This window comes from Monodelphis domestica, chromosome 5 (assembly GCF_027887165.1).
Source record: "Monodelphis domestica isolate mMonDom1 chromosome 5, mMonDom1.pri, whole genome shotgun sequence".
NCBI classification, from domain to species: Eukaryota; Metazoa; Chordata; class Mammalia; order Didelphimorphia; family Didelphidae; genus Monodelphis; species Monodelphis domestica.
The window spans coordinates 136,719,013-136,738,465 of record NC_077231.1 but is presented as its reverse complement, the minus strand read 5'-3'; the positions used below and the strand labels follow the sequence as shown (position 1 = coordinate 136,738,465).

At 34.2% G+C, this 19,453-nt stretch overlaps 1 protein-coding gene and 1 long non-coding RNA gene across 19 annotated transcripts in view; one reads left to right on the top strand and one right to left on the bottom strand.

Annotated features, from left to right (window-relative positions):
- Nucleotides 1-19,453, top strand: part of LMNTD1 (lamin tail domain containing 1) — a 147,947-nt gene that overhangs the window by 97,524 nt on the left and 30,970 nt on the right. For all 17 annotated transcript variants that reach the window (XR_008912214.1, XR_008912212.1, XR_008912213.1 and 14 more), the window contains 4 exons: nucleotides 2,403-2,586; nucleotides 6,019-6,138; nucleotides 16,823-17,025; nucleotides 17,423-17,595. Coding sequence is in view for 14 of the 17 variants with exons in the window: in XM_056799418.1 (XP_056655396.1) it covers nucleotides 2,403-2,586; nucleotides 6,019-6,138; nucleotides 16,823-17,025; nucleotides 17,423-17,595 (680 nt within the window). In the remaining 3 variants the exon portion in view is untranslated. The remainder of the gene's footprint in view (nucleotides 1-2,402; nucleotides 2,587-6,018; nucleotides 6,139-16,822; nucleotides 17,026-17,422; nucleotides 17,596-19,453) is intronic.
- LOC103093965 (uncharacterized) overlaps nucleotides 1-19,453 on the bottom strand; it is an 81,343-nt gene that overhangs the window by 41,019 nt on the left and 20,871 nt on the right. For both annotated transcript variants that reach the window (XR_001624814.2, XR_001624816.2), the window contains exon 2: nucleotides 12,429-12,511. This is a non-coding gene — a long non-coding RNA (uncharacterized LOC103093965). The remainder of the gene's footprint in view (nucleotides 1-12,428; nucleotides 12,512-19,453) is intronic.

Here is a 19,453-nt window from a genome sequence, read left to right as displayed (position 1 = left end):
ATGGTAGGAAAGAACAATGAGCTAAAAACTGGAGAGATTAATTTCTAACACTGGCATTGCTATCAAACCAATAAGGAATTTGGAACAAGTCAAGGTTTCTGAGCCTCTGTTTCCATATGCCTAAAATGACGAGGTTATACTTGACCAAGAATTCTAGACCTTTTTTTATGTCGTGGACCCCTCTGGTCCTAAGAAACTAAGAAATCCTTCTCCAGAATAATATTTTAAAATTAAAAGAGAGAGAGAGATGCATAGGATTATAAGGGAAAATAATTATAGTGAAATACAGTTTTAAAAATATTCTTCCATCCAAGTTTATGGGTCCCCAAAAGTTCAAGAATTTTTAGATTAGATGATTTCCCAGACACATTTTGTGTCTTAAATCCTGATTCTATCTCTGTGTGATCCTTTGTTTCTGGATGTTTTTCTATCAGTTTTTTTCTAGGTCATCCATGCTTCCACTCAGACCACCTTGGAGCTAGAATCTATAGCCAGGAAAATTTTATTTTATTGGAGAGTTCTCCAGCCTGTGAAGTCAAAATGTTGATCTTATTAGCACTAGCCTTTGAATAACCCAGCTGAACAGTTTAGACTAGGAGAAATGACCTCAACTTGACAAAGTAATTTCAGAAAGTGACTCAATCCATCAAAGCTTGCTTAATGCTACCTGTCATTAGGGTGGAAAAGAAATACTAATGACTTGTGTTATTTTTAGTTTTTAAAAATATAATTCAGTAAGAGGGAAGGAAACCTAGAGCAGCCGTTGGACTTGTTTTTTTTAAAGGTCAATATCTTTATCCCTCTCTTCCACCATAGGAACTACCTAGAGCAAGATAAAATAAGAAAAAATTTCAAAACATTGATTTTAGTAATATATATATATATATACATATATATATATATATATTATCTTTATCTTCTATCTTAGAATCAATAATACATTTTGGTTCTAAGGCAGAGAGGTAAGGGCTGGAGAATGGGGTTTAAATGACTTGCCCAGCAAGTATTTAAGGTCACATTTGAACCCAGAATCCCCTGGCTCTGGGCATGGCTCTCAATCCACTGAGCTATCCAGCTACCCCCATAGTAATATTCTTAAATTGAAGTGTAATGATCATATCACAGACAACTGTGCTACATAAATATCTTGGTGTCATACAATAAACATATGAAGTATTCAGGAAAAAAAAGACAACTTGGTTTTCTCCCATTAAACTTCTTATGAGAAAATCAGTCTGAACAATTTTTCTAGAGATAAAAAGACCTAGTATTTTGATAACTGGAAATACAGAGCTACTTAATTTCTTCATTTAAAAATAGATGCATTATTTTCCATGTATATTTTTGCATTTTGTTTTAGCAACTCCGAAATACTTAGGGCAGGCATTATTATCCGCATTTTTCAGATGAGAAAATAGACAGAGATTAAATGCTATAATGGCAGAATATAACACTTCTACTTTAAGGCTTTCAACAAGAAATGAATACAGATAATAAATTCAAATAAATATAATCTCATGTTCCCCCCAAATTTATATTTCACATAAGTCCTTTAATGAAGATAGCAATTTTGTAAAAAAAAAAAAAGGGAAAGGAATCATAAAAATTTAAGATATGACTAAAGTCATATAATGTCAAGGCCTAAACTATAACTAGATCAGTTTTTCTTAATATTATGTTTTATCCTTGAAAAATCAAAGGATACTAACTTTAGATCTGGAAAAAAAGATTATATAAACTCATAGTTCCCTTAAGTCATTCATTCGGTCTAATTACTATTATAAAAGCATAGAATTACTGTTGAAAGTCTCCTCAAAAGTCATTTAAGCTAGTCTTTACCCAAAGCATGAAACCTGACGTTCATATACACAACTAGGTGGTATATAATGGATAGAGCTCCAGGCTTGGTGTCAAAAATCTCCATCTTCCCTGTTCAAATATGGCCTCAGACACTTAGTAGCTCTGTGACCTTGGACAAGTCACTTAATTCTATTGGTCTCAATTTCCTCATCTGCAAATTGAGCTGGAAGAAGGAAATGGCAAACCACTCCCAGTATCTTTGCTAAGAAAACACCAGATGGGGTCACAAAAAGTTGGACTAAACTGAAACAACAACAAACTACCTCATTTTATAGTTGAGGAAACCCAGAGAGATGATACAAATTGCACAAGGTCATTTCATTTGGGTAGGAAGTAACAGAGCCAGGATTTTTACATCCAAGTCCTTTGACCCAAGATCTAAATGCAATGTTCTTTCCACTGTCACCTACAGCATCCCTATAATAATAGATTTTTCATGGAATTTTTAAAAATAGCATGCCAGATTCTTGTATTATTCTACTATTAAACTGCTTTGATCACAAAGATACAACCATTTAAAAGCATCTTGTGTTATTTTATAGTGCTCTTGGAGACCTTAAGATAGTTGAAGTGAATGCCAATGGTTTGTTTGTGAAGCTAATTAACTGTTCTAACAACGAACTGGCAATTGGAGATCATATTCTCCAACAAAATGTGAATGGCCATGCAGTCTCTTTGTACAAATTCCACCCAAACATTAGAATGGCAGCCAATACTACAGTAACTGTGAGTATAAGATATAAATCTACTGAACAATGTGTGCAAAGATCCATTAATTTCATATTAATAACTGTATTATGGAAACATAGAATTACAATTGAAAATCTCCTCAAAAGGCTCTTAGACTAACCTTTCCTCAAAGCATACAACCTGTCTTTAAAATGGACAGCCAAGGATCCATCTGGTTCTTCTTGAAGGTCTCAGTCACAGGGCATTTGACCTCCTGAAATGGTCCTTTCAACTTTTAAGTAGATCTAATTGTTATGAAATATCCTTCCATGTTTATTACTCTTTGATTCTTACTCTATTCTCATCAACTCTTTCTCACATGATCATCCTTTGATGATAAATTAAAATAGCATTATCTCATATATTTAATACTTGAAACTTCATGAAAACTCTTGGAGCTTTTTAATATTACCTAAGGCATTATATAATCTCTTTCAGGGATGAAGGCATTTTTTATGTGCCCCTCTTCCTCAGACTATTCCTAATTTACCTGAATATCCTACAGCATCACCCCACCATCTTGGTCCCCTTCCTTTGGATTCCTGCCAGCTTTCAGCATCTCTTCTAACCTGTGGTACCAGTCCTTCCAAAGTGCTCCAAATGTGGTCTGTCCAGGGCAGAGCAGAGTGAATTCATCACTTCTCTTCCCATCAATCCTCTATGTACCTTAATGCAGCCTAAGATATATATTAGTTTTCTTTTGCTTTTAAGTTATCTCATTGTCCTGATGACTAATCTTGGTAGTTTACTAAAATTCTTTTTTTTTTACATGAACTGCTTTTTTTAGCCATTCCTACTCAATCTTGCCATTATGCAACTGATTTTGTTAGCATGAATAGAGGTAGAGGACTTTACAATTATATATGCTTGTTATGTTTCACCAAAATTAGAATAAACTAAAATTCTGGACTATAAAGATCTTTTGGAATCCTGATGTTTTTGTAAGGATATCTTTTACTAATAATTTTAATTTCATATATATATGTACATATACATATATATATATATGGGAGGCATACATTTTAATGAATAATAAAAAAGGAAATGAAAGATAGTTTAGCATGTCAACTGAATCCAATAATAGATGTTTAAAAAAAGTTAAAAAAAAAAAGAAGAGCAAGAGGGACATTCCAATATCTTTGCTTCTAGGCCAAGCCCAGTCATTATAATTACAATGTTCATGTTTTGTTTGCATTGTTGTAGCTATAATATATTTAGTTTGCCTAACTTCATTTTACACTAGCTTGTATCTTCCCATGCTTCTGTGAATTTTTCATATTTGTTGTTTCTTAAGGTACAGTAATATTCCATTAAATTCATGTACCAGAATTTGTATACTCATATATACTCTAATTGAAGGGTCTTTACTTTGTTTCTAGTTTGCCTACTATAAAAATATCATATAAATATATTATATTTAAATATATTTATCACAGAATATATTATTTATAATTATAATTTTTAGAATAAAATATATTATAAAAATATTTGGGTCTATGAGATCTGGCTTTTGACTGCCTTGTGATATGTGAGATATTTTCTTACCATAATTCTAAATTACTTCTCAGAATGCTTAGACTAATTCACAGCTTTCACAACAATGTATTAGTCTATCTTTCCACAACCTTTTCTACAGCACTGATTCGTTCCTTTGTCATTCTTGCTAATTTTCTGCTTGTGAGATAAAATACTTTTTCTTTACTTATTAGTAATTTGAAGCAATATTTTATATGGTTCTTAAATCATTTCAGGCTCTGACTGAAGAGAGAGTGTGCAACTCTGCCTCACTTAAATCGAATTCACACACAAGTCAAGACATCAACTTATGATGTCATTGGTCCTTTTTGAAAATGAAGGACAAACAACAACAATGATCTGTAGGTCTATTTGATCATATGTACAATCCAGTTGCCCATTTGAGAATTACTCTTATTCTTATATTCAGTTTTTATCTTGGATTTCAGAGATACTGGAAGCATAAGTTTTTCCTCCAGTTGGTCACTTCCCTTCTTATCCTAATTGCATTGATTTTGCTTTTCTGAAAACTTCAATTTTATATAATTGAAATTATATTTGACCTTTTGTGATTATCTATACCCCTTGTTGGGCTAAGAATTCTCTACAAGACATAGCTGTAAGAGAGGTACTTGATTTTGTTCTTTTTAAAATTATTTTATGGTATGTCCTTTAATATTCAGGACTCAAGAGATTTTAATTTTATCTGATATGCTAACTCCCTTCATTATGTCACTCACAAATTTGATAAGGAAGTGATTTATGCCTCATTCAAGTCATTGATGGAGATGATGAAATGAACACAGACAAAAGTGGCTGATTTCATTATTCCACTAGAGTCCTTTCTCCAGGCTGAAATTCACCAACATTCTTTAGATTTTGTCATTCAACTAGTTCTGAGTCCATATAATCACGTTATCCTCTAGTCTATCCACTGGTAAGTGGCATAGTGGATAGAGTGCTGGGACTGGAGTTCTGGAGTTCAAATCTGGCCTCAGAGACCTCTAGTTCTATGACCTTTATCCCCCATTACCTAGCCCTTACCACAATTATGCCTTGGAAATATTGTTTTTAAGATTTTTAGAGTGCCCTACATTTTAATTCAAGTTCCAGAAAGCTAAATTCATTTTTCTGAATCCATTTTCTAAGCTAGCTGTTTATTTCCTATATCCTTCCTTCTTGTCCAAAATTCCTGGCTTTGCTTGGCAACAGTGATGAAAATATCATCCTTGTGCCAAAATTCTTCAATTTCTTCATTAGGATTATTTCAGAGTTCTTTCTGATGGTATAATTAATGCCCACTCAAATCACCAAGAATACATGGCATGGTACTCATCAGATTTGGTATCTGTTCAATATTTTCTGACACATTTCAAATGTTTCTGTCCTCAAAATACAGTTACCCTCCCGATTGGATCTATGATGTCAACTGTCACTTCCTTATCCTGAACAAAAAGTTACTTCCCACCAACACACACTTTCTTCTTAGAGTGGCAGTAGCTGCTGACACTCTTGATGTCATCTGTTTATCATAAAAAAAAAAGGTCCTCCTGAGAAGTTCCAGATCCAACTTAGTAGTCAAGAAAATCTCTTCATCCTAATGAAATCTTAATCTTGCCCTTTCAATTGCACTGTTCTATTCTCTGGATAAATGCCAACTTTGGTAATATATTGCCACAGTTTTATCCTTCAGACATATAATGTCTTTGATATTAATAATTTTTATATTATATCCATGACTTATTAGAAATTTTGTGAACAATAACATGTAGATTCCCTACCAAATATTTAATACATAAAGTACTCTGATTCTTACTTGAGTTGACCCACACCTAACAAGAGAATCAAAGAGTTCATCAACCTGGAAATCGATTATTTAGTTGGAGACTGATTTCTTTTTTCTGTTTCCTATAGGTTTGGGCTGCAACTTCTGAGGTGAAGCATCAGCCACCATCAGATTTTCTTTGGAAGGAACAAGACAAGTTTAGAACAAGTCCCAACTGTACAACCATCCTGTGTAACCCTGATGGTCAAGTCAGTGTCAGATTCTTAATAGTTGCTTTTAACTTAATAACATAAACCTTCTGGTGTCCTCTCATCCCTTCAACTTACCCAGGATTTATAGATTCAGATAAATTGACAGCATTGGCTCTCCAACACCAAATATGTTAAAACTGGATGGAGTTATCTCAATAGACGCAGAAAAAGCCTTTGATAAAATACAACACCCATTCCTATTAAAAACACTAGGAAGCATAGGAATAGAAGGGTCATTCCTAAAAATAATAAACAGTACATATCTAAAACCATCAGCTAATATCATCTGCAATGGGGATAAACTAGATGCATTCCCAATAAGATCAGGAGTGAAACAAGGATGTCCATTATCACCTCTACTATTTGACATTGTACTAGAAACACTAGCAGTAGCAATTAGAGAAGAAAAAGAAATTGAAGGCATCAAAATAGGCAAGGAGGAGACCAAGTTATCACTCTTTGAAGATGACATGATGGTCTACTTAAAGAATCCTAGAGATTCAACCAAAAAGCTAATTGAAATAATCAACAACTTTAGCAAAGTTGCAGGATACAAAATAAACCCACATAAATCATCAGCTTTTCTATATATCTCCAACACAGCTCAGCAGCAAGAACTAGAAAGAGAAATCCCATTCAAAATCACCTTAGACAAAATAAAATACCTAGGAATCTACCTCCCAAGACAAACACAGGAACTATATGAACACAACTACAAAACACTCGCCACACAACTAAAACTAGACTTGAGCAAATGGAAAAACATTAACTGCTCATGGATAGGACGAGCCAATATAATAAAAATGACCATCCTACCCAAACTTATTTATCTATTTAGTGCCATACCCATGGAACTCCCAAAAATTTTCTTTACTGATTTAGAAAAAACCATAACAAAGTTCATTTGGAATAACAAAAGATCAAGGATATCCAGGGAAATAATGGAAAAAAAAACACAAATGAGGGGGGCCTTGCAGTCCCAGACCTCAAACTATATTACAAAGCAGCAGTCATCAAAACAATTTGGTACTGGCTAAGAGACAGAAAGGAGGATCAGTGGAATAGACTAGGAGCAAGCAACCTCAGCAAGACAGTATACGATAAACCCAAAGATCCCAGGTTTTGGGATAAAAATCCACTATTCGATAAAAACTGCTGGGAAAATTGGAAGACATTGTGGGAGAGATTAGGAATTGATCAACACCTCACACCCTACACCAAGATAAATTCAAAATGGGTGAGTGACTTAAACATAAAGAAGGAAACCATAAGTAAATTGGGTAAACACAGAATAGTATACATGTCAGACCTTTGGGAGGGGAAAGACTTTAAAACCAAGCAAGAGATAGAAAGAATCACAAAATGTAAAATAATTTTGACTACATCAAATTAAAAAGCTTTTGTACAAACAAAACCAATGTAACTAAAATCAGAAGGAAAACAACAAATTGGGAAAAAATCTTCATAAAAACCTCTGACAAAGGCTTAATTACTCAAATTTATAAAGAGCTAAATCAATTGTACAAAAAAATCAAGCCATTCCCCAATTGATAAATGGGCAAGGGACATGGATAGGCAGTTTTCAGATAAAGAAATCAAAACTATTAAAACTGGATGGAGGGCATTTAGAGCAAAAAAAAGTCCTGAATTTGAAATCAGAAGATTGGAGTTCAAATCCCTAAGTAATCTTGATTAAGTCATTTAACGGTATAAAAGAGCAGTTTTATTATGTGGAGTGTGTCATGGGTAGTAATGAGGACTCTGAATGATGCCTAAGCATCTGCCCACTATATTATCAGGACAGAGAAATGTTGAGGAGGTTTATGACCACTGTTAAAATCCTGCCTTTTGATCTCACTTGTACAATGATTTTACTTAATCATATTGTTATTAATACAGTAGACAAATGAGAATTTCTTTCAGGAGTTATAGATTTGTAGTTCATCCAGGCCAACCTTCTCTACAATGTGGAAACCCCTTTTACAATATCTCTGATCATGGCTCTTTCAATCTCTCTAAAGTTCCTTTATTGACAGGAAACTCATTACTTAATGAATATAGGGGACTTTTATTGAAAAATCTGAATTTAGAAAATAGCGATTATCTCAGTAGTATGTGAATTCTCTCCAAAAACAAATTTCAAACCTTCCATAACTTTGTGCATAAATCATAGAGATTCCTGGGGCTCAGGGCAATTAAGTGACTTATCCATTGTCACATAGAGCTAATAATTATTGGAGACTGGATTTGAACTAAGGTCCTTTTGCCTGCAGGTATGGCAGGCACTTTCATCTGTTATGCCAGATGTGATACTTAACAAAATAAGTTATCAAATATGCATTGAAATTGATAGTAGTTCAGTAATTGAGGGGGGATTATATCTGCTATGAAGACTGTTGTTCTGTGGTCAGTCTGCATTACAATATTCAGTACTGAAAGGTTTGTAGTATGAATCTCCTTAAAGAACCTAGTTACTTTATTGGATTCTTGGAGGTAGTGGGGAAAAGTAAAGCTAAAGAGGCTAAAGAAATGGTCAAGTATTCACCAGGGAATATACCAGTTCCCATAACTCATAACCCTTGGTAGACTTTCATCAGCTTTCATGCACTTCTCTTTAGGGCTTTTTGTAAAGTTAAATTCAATTTACTGTTATCTCCATAAGATCTGATTTGAATCTCAGAGATAGCAAAAAGGAGACATGGAGAGAACTAAATTTTTTGCCTAAGGCAAGATAAAAATCATTGCCTGAGCATGAATTACAGCTTAAGAATATTGTGTCTCTAAGGAGGCCATCAGAACTCTATTCTTTGCTTCATTATTTTTTGCATCTTGATTACATATTAAACACCTCCTTTTATTTAAAGATTTGGCATAGAGATTTAAGATACTTATTTAGAGGGGGAGGAGAGGTCCAGGTCATAAAGCACAAGCTCTGTTCATAGTGCTTTATATATAGGCTTCAGCAAATCAACTACTTCCTGTGCATTCTTATATATCCAAATTGGATAGAGAATTGTCTAAAAAGTGTTAAAGGTGAAATCAGAAATTGTTATGGTCCTTTTTGTCCACAAGGGAATCATAGCATCACAGGAATTCATGCAGGGGAGGTGTTTAGAAATCATTTCAGTCCCAACATAGAATTTAGAGCTAGAAGGGGCTACAGAGAAACTAGTTAAACCTGTACTTTTATAGATGAGAAAACTGGGGACTTATAGAGGTTAAGCAGCTTATCCAAAATCTATGAATCTGATTAGAACCCAAGTTTCTTTACTCTACTCAGCCTATAAAAACTAATAAAATCAAGTAGAACTTTTATTTCATTCATGAAATATTCATGATACTTTACAAAGGTCTTACTTTTTAAAAACTGTGTTTAAACATGTTATCAAATATTTCTAAAACACTAACAATATTAGTTTAAGATTAAGATTATTATTAATATCTGGTTCTATCATGATGAAGATTTCATAGATTCATAAAATCCAAGAATAGAAAGGGTCATCAAAGATTATTTGGAATGAGTTATATCTAAATAATAATCCCTTTTACACTATATCTAGCAAGAGGTCATCTTAATCTTTACTTGAAGACTCCCAGTGATGGGGAACTAACTCACTGTCTCCTCAGGCAGTTCATTGTTAGACCATTTTTCTGCTATGAGCCTAAATGGAAAAAGTATAATGCTTCTTCCATGATACAATCCTTCAAATATTTCAAGATAGCTATGAGGACAACACCCTAATGCTGTCTTCTCCAGGCCATATCCTTCAACCAGCTTGATTAAAGCATGTAAAGAGCCTTCATCATCTTGACTTTCCTCCTTTGGGTGTTCTACAGTTGATCAAATAGCATTCCTAAAATGTAGTACCTAGACCTGGACCTAGAACTCTAGTTGGGATTTGACTAAGAGTACAGTGAGGCTACCATTTCCTTATTCCTAGAAATGATGCCTCATATTTATAAGCTCAGATTAACGTTTTGCTTCCCATATTACACTGTTGACTCATGAAATCCACTAAAACCCTGGATGGATTGCTGGTTAGCTTACATACCCCTGATTTTATTCTTGGGAAGTTGGTTTTTTTAAACTCATGTATTTTGAGTTCAAAATATTAAATTTCATATTACTGATACTCTAGCCTGTCAACATTTTGTTGAATCCTGATTCTGCCATCCAGTAGGTTATATAATCTTCCTAATATGGTGTTCTTTACAAAAATAGCATAATTTTATTAACTCTAAATTGGTTGAATGGCCAGACTGAAAAAGCACATCATTGTCAACTTGAAAAGGATCTGAATTTGGTTGAGCTAATTAACACTTTTATCACTGACTTGGTTAACAACAAAGATGACTTGCTTATCACATTTTCAGGAAGACCCAAGACTGGGAGGGATAGCTAATAAAGTGAATGATGAAAGACAAAAACAATATTTAAAATATTCTCATAGGCTAGAATGTTGGACTGAATCTAATAAATAAAATGTAATAAGGATAAAAGTTTTACATTTGTTTTCAATACATTGACTTCATGAATCCAAAATGAAGGAGGCATTGTTAGGTCACAATTTGGAAAAAAAAATCCTGTTTGTTTTTTTTAGTGGCCTGGGGTTTTTTAGTTGAATTTTAAGTAAACTATGTAATGAGAGAATACAAAGAAACCTGGTGTAATCATGAGCATCACTAAGAGAAACAAATCTTCTGCGAATAAGGAAATGATTGTTCGAAAGTATTCTGCCCCAGTCAGACTACATGTGACTGTTGTGTTCAAGGGGACAGGGATAAACTAGAGGGTAACTAAGATAATAGAAAGGTCCTTGAGTTTACAGGTCATATGAGAATCATTTGAGGGATCTAGACTTGTTTAACCTGAAAAAGAAGATTTTTGTTTAGGGGAGCAAGAATTGCTGTAGTCAAGTGTTTGGAGATCTGTTGAGTGGAAGATGGATTCAATGATTACATTTGTTCTGTTAGGATCTCAAGTCAAAATCAGAAGCAATGGGGGAAAGTTGCAAAGAGGAAAGCTTAGGCTTAATGTTAGAAAAATGAACTAGTTACAAGAGGGATGTAAAAGGTTCCATTGGACAGAGATCTTCAAGAAGAAGCAGAATGAGAGATGTATTTGAAGGGATAAGGATGGACTGGATTACTGTTGAGATCCTTTTCATCTCATGCTAGCTATGTCTTTATCCAAGACAGTTATACAAATGTTCAAACAGCACAAGGCCAAGCATCAAACCATAAATGATTACTTTGGGAGATCTGCATATTTCCTCAGTTTCAAATCCACATGACTCTAGTATTATTTCATCCATGAAAATAGCATAAGAGTCTTTATCAAATTTATCAAATTCTGTTTCCTAGTGCCTCCATTTCTTCCTCTGTTTAAAGAAACAGGATACCCTTCCTTAAAAAAAATTCTAATCTTCTATTTTAGAATCAATAATGTGTATTGGTTCCAGGGTAAAGAGCTAGGCAATGAGGGAAGGGGGTTGATCAAAAAACTTGCCTGAGGTCACACAGCTAGTAAGTGTCTGAGGTAAGATTTGAACAGGACCTCCCATCTCTAAGCCTCTCAAGCTGAGCCACCTAGCTTTACAAATATCTAAATATCTAATAGAAAATTTGAAAATTTTATAATATAAAAACCTGCAAATAATTAAACATGAATTACCATAAAACAACATTTTTGTGATCTGGGGGGTGGGGGAAAGCCCTCTTTCCCCTGCTGCCATCCTTAGTTTCCTCATAATCAAAATGGGAATAATGATGAAACCAACATCTACTTTAGAGAGTCATTTGGAAACCTCAAAGTGCTATATTATTAATCCATGGAACAGTTTTCACCTTGTTACAGCTTAAATCCAAAACATTGAAAAGTATATATCAGAAGTATCTATTTAGCACTTCGCAATTTTAAGTGTGGGGCATCTGGGTGATGCAGTGGATAGAGTGCCCAGACTGGAGTCAGAAAGACTCATTGTCCAGAGTTCAAATTCAGTCTCAGATAGTCACTAGCTGTGTGATCCTAAGCCAGTCACTTAACCCTGTTTGCCTCATTTTCCTCATCTGAAAAATAAGCTGGAGAAAGAAATGGCAAAACATCCCAGAATTTCTGCCAAGAAAACCCCAAATGAAATCATATGTTTCACATATGACTGAACAATATTTTAAGTGTACAATTTTAGGCCAATGCTTCCTATGAAGAAAGGTCTAATTTTCAGACTTTACTGTAATTTATCACTATGATAAATATGTAGAATATTTAGAAAACAGAAACTCCTTACCAATACTGTAGTTGTGTGTGTGCTTTATAGCCTTCAATTCCCTCTTAACCTCTCAACAACCACTGCAGCTTCAGAGAGACACTCTAAAGGGTTAAAGAAAAATAAGGTATTTGGGGGATCCACAATGCATTTGAAAACTTCACAGTCCTGAATTTGAAGGTAGTGTCCTCTGTGTTATTGTCTTTGGTGACTTTGTCTTTTCCTCCAACACATTTAATTTGGCATCATAAAATACCTACGTACTGTTATGGGGATTTTAGGAAAGGGAAAATGGTTTATACACAAGGGAAAAATCACATTTAAATAACTTGAGTTTATTAACAGAGAAGGGAAAGATTTTGGGAAAGAAATAATGGAAAGGATAGCCTCTGACTTTTTACCCACTATATTTGATTATGTAAACTTACACTGTCTAACTATCTTAACTAAAGACTTAAGAATAAATCCCTTAGCAAACCCAGAATCTCACACATACAGAGTCAATGGTTGGTCAGATATCAGGAATCCAAGTTGTGGTGTCCTCAGATGGTCCCAGCAAGGTAAAGGTCTTTTCCCCAGTCGATCTGTCCACCAGGAAGGTTCTTCTCTCATCCTTAGCCAGTTTATCCTCAAAGACCAGTTGCTAGATAAGTGGTTTGTTCAGGGAGTCTCAGCTACACAACTTCCTTCTTTACTTTCAGCTCCAGACTGAGTCAGTTGGAAAGCTGTCCCTTTGGAACTCTGACCCAACCAGCTCATAAAAGATTCTAAGTATTAAGACCTGCCAATCATTCTTGCAACTTCTACCTTCCCTTGCTACAGTCCCCCCTTTGCACAAAGCCTAAATTGTATTGGAAAAACTATTTTGGCAAAACTATTTTGGCATTTGTGCACTAACTAACAACCTACATTCAACTATCTTAACCTATCTAATACTATCCTATTCTAGGGATTTATCAAGGAAAGGAAAAAAGGGAATTAAATAATAACAATTATAGTTTCAAACACAGAACAAACATCTGCAAAAGCACAACAAGCAAATAACATCAAAATCAAAGGATAAACACAATTTTCATGCAAACATTAAAATCATAAAGACTACTTTTATCAATTAATACAAACATTCTACCACATAATGCATTAACATCTAACTTACAGAAAAGTTTTTTGAAAATTACAATAAACACAACGTTGCATAAGTTTAACAAAGAAAATTAAACCAAAACATTAAACTCACTTATGCAAAATACGTGTAATAGAAAAAATAAACATAAGTGGTCTGTTTGCATAAATTTTACATACAATATATACATCTATGCTATACATATACACATATATGCTTCATATTTACACATATTTACATATTTCATATATATGCATATACATACACTCTAATATAATTAATCTTACAATCCTATTATACACACTATTTATAATTTTGTGTGCTATGTGATGTTATATATGTTATTTGTGTTATGTAATATATGTTGTTATGTATATTGTAATGCATTTTTTGTGGTGTAGTTTAGTATCTTACCTCATTTTATCTATCTTAAATTTTAATCTTATCTAACTAAAATCCTATTTGCAAAATCTTCTGTCTACCTATATTCCTATACTAAACTAAGTATCTAACTATTTTTTGTTAGTAACTAATTTATAGCTAATTATAACATTGTATACACTGTTTCACTCATTCAAATAGTGAAGCAATGTAACTTAACCTTATTCATGTATTTGTGTTTGCTATGTTATATAGTTTTGCTAGTGTTATGTCAGTTTTATGTTACTGTTACATGTAATATACTTACTATATCTTCAGATCTTTCCTTCTCTTCTCATCTCATCTTGATTGAAGAATTCTTCCTCTCCAACTCCATGGTAGTAAATATAATTATGTTTGTTTGTGAATATGTTTCATGTTGTTTTGTGTTATAAAACATTACCCAAAATTTCAATCCATTTGTCCATTAATTACTTGATCCTCTTCATTATAAATTTCCTTAAAGTCTTTGCATCTGAATGTCCTCTTCCACTGGAATGGTCTTCTCCTTACTGATCTTTCTGACTGCAGACTCAATTTGACTGATGATTGTCATTTTCTACAATATCTTCATCTTTATTTTCTTCCTCAATAATTGTACATTTTCATTATTAATATCATGTGCTAATTTTATATGTGAACTGTGATACAATGAATCTCTACCTAAAACTTTTATGGAAGATAGAGAAACTAACACAATAGTGTAAGGTCCTACTCAACTCTCTTGTGTTGCTGATGTTTTAGCAAAAATTTTCACATATACCATATCTCCTGGTTGGGAATCATGGAGAGAATAATCCAATGGACCAGATTGAATCAGTACTCCATATCATATAATTCTTTAAGACACTGTAAAGCACTTAAGTATGAAGCAAGTTGACAATCTTCTCCTAAGAGTGATGTATATATAGACTCTCTTACAAGGTTTTGCCTATAGTGGAGCATGTCCAAAGAGCATTTCATAAGATGATATATGTAAAACAAAGCTATGGGAAGAACATCTGGCCATTTTAGATGAGTTTCAGCACAAATCTTCCCCACTATACTCTTGAGTTCCCTTTTTACATGCTTCACTTGACCTGAACTTTATGGGTAATAAGGAACATGATATATGGGTGTTATTCCTAGATTCTCATAGACTCTTTTCAGGATATCTTGGGTGAAATGAGATTCCTTATCAGAGTCTATGGTAAGTGGTATGCCAAATCTAGGAATAATTTCCTTAATCAACACTTTTACCACAGAGCTAGCTGTATTTGTATTTGATGGAAATGCTTCAGGCCATTTAGTTAATCTGTCCACTATTACCAGACAAAACTTGTATCTTCCAGCTTTTGGCATGCTGATGTAATCAATTTGCAGACTATCAAATGGACAATATGCTAAAGGTCTACCACCTAAACCTTTCTGTCTGAATGCACCTTGGTTGAATTTTTGGCAAACAGAACAACTTCTACAGATCTTATTTGCTACAGTACTTATTCCAAGAGCTACCTATTGCCTCTTTACAGAGTCTACTACAGCTTGAGTACCAAAATGACCTTGTGTGTGGATGGCTTGACACAAATAGGTATACGAGTCTTTTGGTAACAGCAGTTTTCCAGTGTCTGCAACCCATATTCCATATTCTTTCCTTGCTCCAAATTTCTCCTTCCACTTTTGAATTTCTGAGTCTACATAAGCTTTTTCTAGATCATCAGATTCAATAGTTGACAAATTCATTACATACACTGGAGCATTTCTGGCTGCAAATTTTGGAGTTATATCAGCTCTATGATTCCCTTTAGAGACTGAATCTCTGCCATAAATATGACTTCTACAAAGGATCACTGCTAGCTGTTTAGGTTTTTGGATAGCGTCCAAAACTCAGTTATTATTTCTGCATGAGCAATTGGTTTTCCCGATGGAGTAATAAAACCTCATTGTTTCCAGATCTTTCCTGTGGCATGACATATAGAAAATGCATAACAATCGTATATATATATATATATATATATATATATATATATATATATATATATATATATATATATATATATATATATATATATATATATATATATTAGCACTTTTACCATTAGCTAGAAGACATGCTTGCTTCAAAGCAACCAACTCTGCCCCTTGAGGACTAAGGTTACTAAGTAATGAGCCATACCACAGTGTCTCAAATTCTGTGACCATTGTAGCACCTGTACATCTAATTCCATTACAGAAATATGAAGAACCATAAAGTCTGGATTTTCAGTTGGAATATCTTTTAAATCCACTAGATCTATTACTTCTATATACTCATGTAATGGATCACCATTCCTTTTTTTCTGATCACCATATATATGTGTGTGTGTGTGTGTGTGTGTGTGTGTGTGTACAATTAAGGAAAGGGGAAAAATTTTTAAATGCCCTTGGAGGGCAGAATTTTCTGAAATTAAAAATGTGTACTCATGTAAAACCCATTGGAATTGTGCATCACCTACAGGAGGAGGTAGGGGGAAGGGAAGGAAAGAATATGATTCTTGTGACCAAAGAAAAATATTCTAAATTAACTAATTAAATAAAATTTTCAAAAAAAAATATGTTCTTATGAAAAGCAATATTTAAAAGTATTTTCCCCTTTCACTTCTCCTTCATGCTAGACTTCTGACAGTGGCCTTTATTAATCTGCTCCTACTTCTACATAACAATCATTGATAGAGTACTTTGCTGTTTCTCTCTTCCCATCTTCTCATCCTAAATTTACATTACTGAGCAATATTGACCCTCATAAAAAAACTTTAAAATTAGATTCAGTGATAGATAATATAATTTCAATGACCTAAGTAATATAAAAAATGTTCTTGAATGATGTATTACAGTGATGAACTGCTCTCTCTAGGCTATTGCTTGGTATACCCCTATCTACTGGAAGCAAGCTTGGGAGGGAATTGACACCGAGAAAAAACATGATAGAAGCCCAGTAATAATCACATCACCTAAAGTACAAATGATCCAGGAACCAGAATCTGTAATAGCTAAAGGAAAAGCAGATCAGCAAAGCCCAGTAATTCTGGAAGAACATGTTCGAGTTTTTCTTAAGAGGTACATACTTAACACATTATTGAGTTGTCTCCTAACATTATCTTGTTCATAGCTGTTAATTAAGTATAACCCAAGGATCAGGTGGCAAGATGGCATGAGGTGATCAATACCTTAAATGGGTAGATGGAGGGAACAAACTCCTAAAGTGAGTTTGCAAAAGGATTCATAGTTTAATGCAGATCTCACTTTTAGGTCCATATGTTACATTCACATATTCCTATTTAATTCATAAATGTCTCTCTTACTGATAAATAGATCTTGAAGACAGCTCTTTTTTTCTAACTGAAATGCAATTTTAGTTATTGCTGTCTTAATTTTTGCATAGTTTCAGGCTATCCAACTCTTTAATTGTATGTCTAGTATAAAAACAATTTTGATTTTCACTTTTCTTTTACAGAGAAAAAGAAATTCCACCATCTCTTTTCCCTAATCGCAGCCCATGGTGCCATAGCCCTGACTATCCTGTACATCCCAACTATTCATTGCAACGACCAGCTACTATAGGCAATGATGGGAGCATCTTGGGCAGGCAGGCAAGGTCACAATCAGCTAGACCTGATCCAATGCCAGGTGAGTCAAGAAGCAGTTATTATGAAAAGGAGAAAGAAAGGACAATGTAAATAAGTTTCTTTTGAAATAACGTAATATCCAAGAGGAAGAGTTGAATAACCATCCACTCTCACCTTGTGGCTTTCAAATATGCCATAATCAGGTCATACTGATATTAATTTACTTTAGTATAGCCCCTTGCTTCCTTACTTGAGTATATCCAGTCTTATCTATCAATCTGATCATCCACACAGCTATTAAAATGGTGTTACTATATGTATAACCCAGAGGAATTGCTTGTTGGCTCCAGAAGTGAGGAGGAAAGAGAAGAGGGAGAGAAAATGAATCATTTAACCGTGGAAAAATCTTTTTAAAATAAATAAATAAGTATAAAAATGCCATTGCTAAAGCACAGATCTATCCAAAATCTCCAATTTAGAGGGCACCAAGTCAGTCATCTCCACATTTCCTGCCCAACTTCACTCCTCTGGACTTCTTTATGCCCTCAGGAATTTCTTCACGCTTCAAGAGCATGTCAGTCCTTGTCTTACAACTGATGAGTACTTCCTGACCGTGAGGAGACCCTCTGATTAGAGGCAGAGTGAAGACCTCCTCCCAAGCCCAAGTCATCTATCTCTTATTTCTTAGCCAACTATCCTCCTTTGGATTTCTCCATTGTGTCTCTTTGCAGAGGACCATCTTTTCCCCATCTTCAATTTCAGCTTTTTAAATTTTTGCTTAATTGTCTTAATTTTTATTGTAAGTTCCATGACAGCAATAGCTGTTTCTTTCATAAATTTATATCCCCAGCATTTAATACAGTACCTGGCACATAGGCGCTTAATAACTGTTTATTGACTAACTGCATCACTCTGTTCAAAAAACTTCATTGGGTCCCCTTTGCCTCTAGAATAGAATCCAAACTCTATTTGGTATCTGACTCCACCCTACTTTTCCAGTTTATCCCATTTAACTACCATTATGTGTTGTGTGCTTCAACCAAACAAACCTACTTGCTGTCCCCTATACTTGATATGATATTACCCACCTTAATGTCTTTGCTTGAATGGTCCCTGGTGCCTGGGATGCTTCCCCTCCTCATTTCAGACTCTTGGTAAAGATCTTCAGTACTGAGCTCAAGTGCCACCTTCTTCAACAGATTATTATTCCTGATTCTTCCAATTATTATTCTACCCTATCATTTTATAGTTATTTTATATTTGTCCTGTGTTTCCCTCTCTGTAAACAATACTATATCATTCCAGAAGAATGTAAGCTCCTTAAAGGCAAGGACTAACATTTTTTTATTCATAGCCACAGCACCTAGTACATTGTAAATGTACATGCTTATTCATTTCTTGAAAATAGTAAAACCTCAAGAAAATATTTGAATAAATGAAAGAAAAAAGACTATATCAAGTATATGGTTGTCATATAAATCATTATTTTTTTCAGATTGATTTTGAAGCTGAAGCAAAAGTGTATTTTTTGTGGTCATAAGGGTAGAAAAACTATCTTTTCAGGTTTTACTGTGATGAAAAGCTATCATCAATCCCAGCTCATCAAAAGAAAGATAGTAATTTAAGTCATCTTGCAAATATATCAGGGACCTACTCTGATTTCCAAAGTCACAGATAATCTATGGTCTAGCTTCAGAGTCTTCTCACTTACTCCAACATTGTCTACATGGATTATGTCACCATGCAACAAGCTCATGGGCAGCCTTCTAGAAGCAATACTGCTTCTCAGAGCCTCTCCTCCCTTACAATTGGAAGCAATCCTGCTCTTCAGGACCCCTGCTCCCTTGGGATTACAAGCATTATTATTCCTTAGTACCCCACTCCCTCTTGACTGAAAGGAGTCCTCTCCTCCTTGAGCC